The following is an 8,638-nucleotide window of genomic DNA, read 5'->3' as shown; positions in this document are numbered from 1 at the left end:
TTCAGTGTTCTGCAGGACATCGACCGGTACTTCTCCTCTCCAGACTGCAGACAGTTCAACCGCTCCGAGTCGCTCAGGTGAGTGTGTGTGTGTGTGTGTGTGTGTTTCTGAGTCGCTCAGATCTGAGTGTGTGTGTGTGTGTTTCTGAGTCGCTCAGATCTGAGTGTGTGTGTGTGTGTGTGTGTGTGTGTGTGTGTGTGTGTGTGTGTGTGTGTGTGTGTGTGTAAAAGCACTGAGAGCTGTACAGTGGTTAAGCCCAGAAAAAGAACATTACTAAAGCATTCTGGGTCTTGATGTCAGATTAACCCTTTCATTACTTCTAACTACATTAAAACGTTCAAGATTAAAGATTTCTTTATTGTCATTCCACAGTGCCCTGTAGTACGAAATTACATGCAAAGTTTAAAAATATAGCACAAGAAACAATCAAAAACACCGTAGAAAACGAAATATTAACTACATAATATAAATAAATATGCTTATATGGCTATCAAAGCATGCAGAGTAATAAATATAAATATACAACATCTATAAACCGGTAAAATATAAGTATGTAGATATATACAGTTGAGAGTATAAATATCCATATTTAAAAATAGTGCAGTTGAGAATAAGGTACAGTCAGAGCAGATAATTATGTACATGTAGGCTAGTGTTCACATGTTCTAGTGGGCTGTTGTGTTCAGTGGCAGCAGTGGGGAAGAAGCTGTGCTTGTCCTCAGACTGCGGTTCCTCCTACCAGAGGGGAGCTGGGAAAGAGTCTGTGGCCAGGGTGGGTGGGGTCCTTGATGATGCCCTTTGCTCCTGACAGGCATCTTTGCTGGGCGGTCGACTGAATGGTCGACAGAGTAGTCCCAGTAGTCCGCTCAGCTATCCTCACCAAGCTTTCTCTCTGAAGCTTTACAATTCTCAAAGCAGAGAGTAATGGTGCTGGCCAGAACACGTTCGATGGTGCCCCTGTAGAAAGTGGTCAGGATGGATGGACTGAGGTGGGAGACGCTGGTGTGCCTTTTTGATGAGGGAGGAGGTGTGCAGATCCCAGGACAGGTTGTCAGCCACGTGAACCCCCAGGAACTGTGTGCTTTTTACGATCTCCACAGCAGTCCCATTGAAGTGGATCGGTGCGTGCACAGGCTGATTTCTCCTGAGTCAATCACCATCTCCTTGGTTTTCTCGACTTTCAGGACTTGTGTAAACATGATCCAGTGTGTTAGCTTCCCTCGTTGCAAAGTCCACATGTTGGTAAAAGTGAGGGAGGACTTTTTCCATGTTTGCCTGGTTGAAGTCCCCAGTACTCCCTCTGGATGTGTAGTTTGCAGCTCGTTTAAGGAATGAGACAGAGTTTTTAGGGCTGCTTTGGTATCTGCATCGGGAGGTATATAGACACCAATAATAATTATGACAGAGAACTCCCTTGGAAGATAGAAGCGGCGACATTTAACTGTTAAAACTTCAGTGTCCGCGGAGCAATGAGAGTGGATCCCATCTGTGTTTGTGCACCATCTGATATTGATATAGATGCACACCCCGCCGCCTTTAGATTTTCCACTTCTATCCGCACGGAAACTAGTTAGCCCCTCCATGCTAATGGCGTTCTCTGTAACTGTGTCATTTAACCAGGTCTCAGTGAAAATCAGAGCACAACAATCGCTCACCTCCCATTTTGTTGCTAGGTCCAGTCAGATATAGTCCGATTTGTTCTCCAATGAGCGGACGTTAGCCAGCAGGATTGATGGTAAAGGCGTTCTGCATGGGTTAGCTCTGAGCTTAACACTAGCTCCTCCGCGCTTACCCCTCTTCTGCCTCCGCTTCCTCTGATGGCGGGTAGCGCTGGAGAGAGGAGTCGGTGTTGAGCAGGCCTCTCGCGAAGAACATAAGTCCAAGCGTCTAGAGTGAACCCGCAGTGTTATGATCGATAGTTCCTACTTTACCAACTCTACGCAGTAACAGTAGATCATGCCGATCGTACGCCAGTCTCCTCTCGCTTCCTCGTTCAGCAGTCGGATCTCGGCCGGAGTTTTTAAAACTTTTATCTATATTTTTGCCGTGAGCCATTGCAGCCGCTGCCGACATGGGCGCCGCCATCTTGTTTTAAAACATGAATTAAAAGCAATTGTAAATAAACTACCAGTGAAAGGTCAGGACACACTCTCTAAATATGATTCTCGTATTCAACTTTAAACATGTCTTATCCTCCAGTAGTGATCCTGAGTGAGTTCTGGTCATGTGATCCTCATGTGTGTGTGTGTGTGTGTGTGTGTGTGTGTGTGTGTGCTTTACTCCGGTGTTGTCCTCAGGCTGGCGGATGAGTTGCGCGGATGGGTGAACCGACACCAGAACAACAGGAAGTCTGACGGAAAGACCAAAGCAGTGAAGAAGACTAAAATAGCTCAGGTGTGAAACCACACACTCCTACACACTCCCACACACACCTCGCATCGCCACTGATGTCACGCTGTGTGAGAACAGCTTGTGTTGCAGGAGATTTACAGTCAAACCAACATCCAACGTGTGTGTGTTTGTGTGCGCGTGTGTTTGTGTGCGCGTGTGTGTGTGTGCGTGTGTGTGTTCTTTCCCTTCATCAGCAGAAAGCTCAGCACAGAAAGACAAACTTCTCCAGGTATCTTCCAATCCAGGCTCATCGGTCCATCGAAAGGTAACTTTATTTCCCAGCAGCCTCTGTGTAAAGCATGTGTCGATGTCATGTGACCTGATGATGGTCATGTGACCTGTTGATGGTCATGTGACCTGTTGATGGTCATGTGACCTGTTGATGTGTGTGTCAGTCAACTACAGGTTCTGCCGGGGCCGGAGATCAGTTACAGCGACTTCATGGACGCCATCGACCGGCGCGAGGACACCTTCTACGTCGTGTCCTTCAGACGGGTGAGACTGCACACACACAACACACACACACACACACACACACGCTCTCAAATACAAAAATCTCTCTCACACACACACACTCTCTCACACATTCTCTCTCTCTCACACACACACACACGCGCGCGAGAGGACACCTTCTACGTCGTATCCTTCAGATGGGTGAGACTGCACACTCTCTCTCTCTCACACACACACACACACACACACACTCTCTCTCTCTCTCTCTCTCTCTCTCTCTCTCTCTCTCTCTCTCTCTCACACACACACACACTCACACACGCTCACTTCATCCTTGGCTTTTGCAGGATCATCTGCTGTTACCCGCCATCAGCCACAATAAAACATCTCGACCCAAGATGTCTCTGGTCATGCCTGCCATGGCCATCAACGGTGAGTTCAGATCATTCCCTCGCCTTTAAAACTCTTGATTAGGCCTGTGTTTGTTCTCAGAGGCTGTTATCTGGGAATAATGTCCCGCTGGATAGGGCGATTGACCAATCAGAATCAAGTGTTCCACAGAGCCGTTTAATAAGACAAAATATACCATGTTTAATTTATTCTCTCTCTCTCTCTCTCTCTCTCTCTCTCTCTCTCTCTCTCTCTCTCTCTGTGTTGTTGTTGTCTGCAGATTCGGTGTATAACTCGTCCCAGGCCGGTTATGAGATGATGATGCAGGTGGACTGTGAGGTGATGGACACCAGGATCATCCCAATCAAGTCCTCTGTAGTCCCGCCCTCTCTCAGAGACCCGCCCCCCGCCCCGCCCTCTCACCACCATCACCATGGCAACCACACGTCTCTCCGCAGCCGCACCCAGCAACCGCACGGCAGGCGGAGGGGATCAGGATCGGGATACTTGATCAGCGGATCTGTGTGAGACTCGACGTTCCCGCATTAGACTCGACGTTCCCGCATCAGACTCATTGTTCCCGCATCATCAGACTCGTCGTTCCCGCATCATCAGACTCGTCGTTCCCGCATCATCAGACTCGACGTTCCCGCATCAGACTCGCCGTTCCCGCATCAGACTTGACGTTCCCGCATCAGACTTGACGTTCCCGCATCAGACTTGACGTTCCCGCATCAGACTTGACGTTCCCGCATCAGACTTGATGTTCCCGTTTCAGACTCGACGTTCCCACATCAGACTCGACGTTCCCTCATCAGACTCGACGTTCCCGCATCAGACTCGACGTTCCCACGTCAGACTCGCCGTTCCCGCATCAGACTTGACGTTCCCGCATCAGACTTGACGTTCCCGCATCAGACTTGATGTTCCCGTTTCAGACTCGACGTTCCCACATCAGACTCGACGTTCCCACATCAGACTCGACGTTCCCGCATCATCAGACTCGTCGTTCCCGCATCATCAGACTCGTCGTTCCCGCATCATCAGACTCATCAGTTCCCGCTTTACTTCTCCCTCCTGCTTGAGTTCCTGTATGCAGTGCATCACCTGCTGTCTTTTTATACGTATGTTTTTTTGTTTTGTTTTTTTACAGATTTTTATTGAGATTATTTAAAAAATAATGTGCTTCTACTAGAGGTGTGTGATATAAATATGAGTATGAGAAATAATCCGTCGCAGTCTCGTGTTTCTACATGTATGTTCTCTCTCTCACGGTGACTTTTTCAGGGCGTTTGCTGAATATTCGGTCCGTTCTCATTGTTTCTGACTCTGAACCTGATGACAAAGCTTGTAGTATTTGATGTCAATAATATCAGATTTTAGGATAACAATCTTCTGCCTTTAATGTTTTCATTTGCAGACGTGCTTCTGCTTTTGCTACAAACCACTATCTTGATCCAGCAATACCTGTAATATTCAGCCTGTGCTGCTCCTGAAATCATGACTCATTTCACACAAATTATTGTTGTAAAGACTTGCTAAAATCCAACATGGATCTGTTTAGCAGTCGATAATGATTTATTAGTGAATGAGTTTGATTGACAGGTGCAGGGAGAGTTAGTTTTCCGATCCACCAGCAGTCCAACGGTTAATCTCTCTCTGTTAAACTCTCTCTGTAAAGGTAACAGGGCGTGAGGCGCGACTTACATTTTCTTTCTGTGAATTTGTTTATCTTCTGATCTTCATGGCTTCTTTTCATGTGCATCTCACTTCATCTTATGATGATGATTTATGTGTCAGAATCTTTCCCATCATGCACTGCTCTAGCATGCTTCTGTTATCTGTGAAGGAGTGATGATTTATGTATATTTAAACCTGCTTTTTTACTTTTTTATTTAAATGAGCTTTCACAAGGAAAACGCTGTACATGTTCTCTCCCTGTCTGTATGAGAGTTTTGAACTACTGTCTTCATTTGTAGAGGAGAAAATAAATTTGATAAATACTAAGTTATGGTGTTGTGAGAGAGTATGAGAAGATTTCATATATAATCATAAATGATCTGAATCCATAGTTTCATGTGTCATTAGCTTTTATTTCTGTATTAGTTTTCATTTTTAGTAATTTTGTTATGTGCTTTTGTCATTTTTTTTATTCGTTTTTTTTTTTTAAATTTTTTATAAACAAATAGCAATAATTTATTTTTATTTCAGTTTTAGTTTGTTCTTATTGATTTGCAGGTAATAATTTTACTGATTCAAATTCAACTTATGTCAGTTTATTGCCAAGGCAACATTTCTAATTTTCGTTTAGTTTTAAAGGTACACAATTTAAATTTTCGTTCAAAATAAAATTTAAATGAGTCAATAATCAATCAATCAATCCTTCTTCCAAAGTGTGGTTTTGTCTTAGGCTACCCTGATTCACTACGGTAAGTGTTTATATTTTACACCCGTCGGGATGGTTTTCGCGGTAAATTGCGTACATGCGTCACTGACCTGTATGTGTGCGTGTGCGTGCGTGTGTGCGTGTGTGTGTGTGCGTGTGCGTGTGTGTAAGACATGGAGTCTAAATCTCCAACCTCCGGAGAATCAACAAACAAACACTGAACAGTCTTCTGGAGAAAAGAGAACGAGGCCGAGCTCGTAATAAAACAAGAATCAGCAGCTCCGCTTTTGTTTATTACCCAGGAGAGTGAGGTGTTTTATTGAACAGATGAACTCATGTCTCTCTAACAGTTCACTGTAAATCAGTCATTGTGAAGATCTTTTCATTAGTCTGAGCTTTCCTCCCCTCAGTTCTGGTGGATCCTGTGAATGTTCATCTCAGAGGTTTTCCTGCGGTCTCTCTATCGGCTCAGAGCAGAGGATGGAGTGATGATGGAGTTTCTCTGTCGGCTCAGAGCAGAGGATGGAGTGATGATGGAGAGAGGATGGAGTTTCTCTGTCGGCTCAGAGCAGAGGATGGAGTGATGATGGAGAGAGGATGGAGTTTCTCTGTCGGCTCAGAGCAGAGGATGGAGTGATGATGGAGAGAGGATGGAGTTTCTCTGTCGGCTCAGAGCAGAGGATGGAGTGATGATGGAGAGAGGATGGAGTTTCTCTGTCGGCTCAGAGCAGAGGATGGAGTGATGATGGAGAGAGGATGGAGTTTCTCTGTCGGCTCAGAGCAGAGGATGGAGTGATGATGGAGAGAGGATGGAGTTTCTCTGTCGGCTCAGAGCAGAGGATGGAGTGATGATGGAGTGATGATGGAGTTTCTCTGTCGGCTCAGAGCAGAGGATGGAGTGATGATGGAGTGATGATGGAGAGAGGATGGAGTTTCTCTGTCGGCTCAGAGCAGAGGATGGAGTGATGATGGAGAGAGGATGGAGTTTCTCTGTCGTCTCAGAGCAGAGGATGGAGTGATGATGGAGTTTCTCTGTCGGCTCAGAGCAGAGGATGGAGTGATGATGGAGTGATGATGGAGTTTCTCTGTCGGCTCAGAGCAGAGGATGGAGTGATGATGGAGAGAGGATGGAGTTTCTCTGTCGGCTCAGAGCAGAGGATGGAGTGATGATGGAGAGAGGATGGAGTTTCTCTGTCGGCTCAGAGCAGAGGATGGAGTGATGATGGAGAGAGGATGGAGTTTCTCTGTCGGCTCAGAGCAGAGGATGGAGTGATGATGGAGTGATGATGGAGTGATGATGGAGTTTCTCTGTCGGCTCAGAGCAGAGGATGGAGTGATGATGGAGTTTCTCTGTCGGCTCAGAGCAGAGGATGGAGTGATGATGGAGTTTCTCTGTCGGCTCAGAGCAGAGGATGGAGTGATGATGGAGTGATGATGGAGTTTCTCTGTCGGCTCAGAGCAGAGGATGGAGTGATGATGGAGAGAGGATGGAGTTTCTCTGTCGTCTCAGAGCAGAGGATGGAGTGATGATGGAGAGAGGATGGAGTTTCTCTGTCGGCTCAGAGCAGAGGATGGAGTGATGATGGAGTTTCTCTGTCGGCTCAGAGCAGAGGATGGAGTGATGATGGAGTGATGATGGAGTGATGATGGAGTTTCTCTGTCGGCTCAGAGCAGAGGATGGAGTGATGATGGAGAGAGGATGGAGTTTCTCTGTCGGCTCAGAGCAGAGGATGGAGTGATGATGGAGTGATGATGGAGTTTCTCTGTCGGCTCAGAGCAGAGGATGGAGTGATGATGGAGTGATGATGGAGTTTCTCTGTCGGCTCAGAGCAGAGGATGGAGTGATGATGGAGAGAGGATGGAGTTTCTCTGTCGGCTCAGAGCAGAGGATGGAGTGATGATGGAGAGAGGATGGAGTTTCTCTGTCGGCTCAGAGCAGAGGATGGAGTGATGGTGGAGTTTCTCTGTCGGCTCAGAGCAGAGGATGGAGTGATGATGGAGTGATGATGGAGTTTCTCTGTCGGCTCAGAGCAGAGGATGGAGTGATGATGGAGTTTCTCTGTCGGCTCAGAGCAGAGGATGGAGTGATGATGGAGTTTCTCTGTCGGCTCAGAGCAGAGGATGGAGTGATGATGGAGTGATGATGGAGTTTCTCTGTCGGCTCAGAGCAGAGGATGGAGTGATGATGGAGAGAGGATGGAGTTTCTCTGTCGTCTCAGAGCAGAGGATGGAGTGATGATGGAGAGAGGATGGAGTTTCTCTGTCGGCTCAGAGCAGAGGATGGAGTGATGATGGAGTTTCTCTGTCGGCTCAGAGCAGAGGATGGAGTGATGATGGAGTGATGATGGAGTTTCTCTGTCGGCTCAGAGCAGAGGATGGAGTGATGATGGAGAGAGGATGGAGTTTCTCTGTCGGCTCAGAGCAGAGGATGGAGTGATGATGGAGTGATGATGGAGTTTCTCTGTCGGCTCAGAGCAGAGGATGGAGTGATGATGGAGTTTCTCTGTCGGCTCAGAGCAGAGGATGGAGTGATGATGGAGTTTCTCTGTCAGCTCAGAGCAGAGGATGGAGTGATGATGGAGTTTCTCTGTCGGCTCAGAGCAGAGGATGGAGTGATGATGGAGAGAGGATGGAGTTTCTCTGTCGGCTCAGAGCAGAGGATGGAGTGATGATGGAGTGATGATGGAGTTTCTCTGTCGGCTCAGAGCAGAGGATGGAGTGATGATGGAGTGATGATGGAGTTTCTCTGTCGGCTCAGAGCAGAGGATGGAGTGATGATGGAGAGAGGATGGAGTTTCTCTGTCGGCTCAGAGCAGAGGATGGAGTGATGATGGAGTGATGATGGAGTTTCTCTGTCGGCTCAGAGCAGAGGATGGAGTGATGATGGAGTGATGATGGAGTTTCTCTGTCGGCTCAGAGCAGAGGATGGAGTGATGATGGAGAGAGGATGGAGTTTCTCTGTCGGCTCAGAGCAGAGGATGGAGTGATGATGGAGAGAGGATGGAGTTTCTCTGTCGG

At 47.1% G+C, this 8,638-nt stretch overlaps 1 protein-coding gene across 1 annotated transcript in view; it reads left to right on the top strand.

Moving 5' to 3' along the window:
• Positions 1 to 4,947, top strand: part of atf6b (activating transcription factor 6 beta) — a 27,884-nt gene extending 22,937 nt beyond the window's left edge. Inside the window, exons 12-18 of the mRNA XM_079878871.1 lie at positions 1 to 77; positions 2,298 to 2,394; positions 2,586 to 2,656; positions 2,787 to 2,886; positions 3,192 to 3,276; positions 3,515 to 3,810; positions 4,033 to 4,947. The exon at positions 1 to 77 is cut by the window's left edge and continues 16 nt beyond it. Coding sequence (XP_079734997.1) covers positions 1 to 77; positions 2,298 to 2,394; positions 2,586 to 2,656; positions 2,787 to 2,886; positions 3,192 to 3,276; positions 3,515 to 3,762 — 678 coding nt within the window. The 3' untranslated portion in view covers positions 3,763 to 3,810; positions 4,033 to 4,947. The remainder of the gene's footprint in view (positions 78 to 2,297; positions 2,395 to 2,585; positions 2,657 to 2,786; positions 2,887 to 3,191; positions 3,277 to 3,514; positions 3,811 to 4,032) is intronic.
• Positions 4,948 to 8,638: the final 3,691 nt, after the last annotated feature.

The sequence above is a fragment of the Squalius cephalus genome (genome assembly GCF_949319135.1).
Source record: "Squalius cephalus genome assembly, chromosome: 8".
NCBI lineage: Eukaryota > Metazoa > Chordata > Actinopteri > Cypriniformes > Leuciscidae > Squalius > Squalius cephalus.
This window is presented reverse-complemented; position numbering and strand designations above follow the sequence as displayed.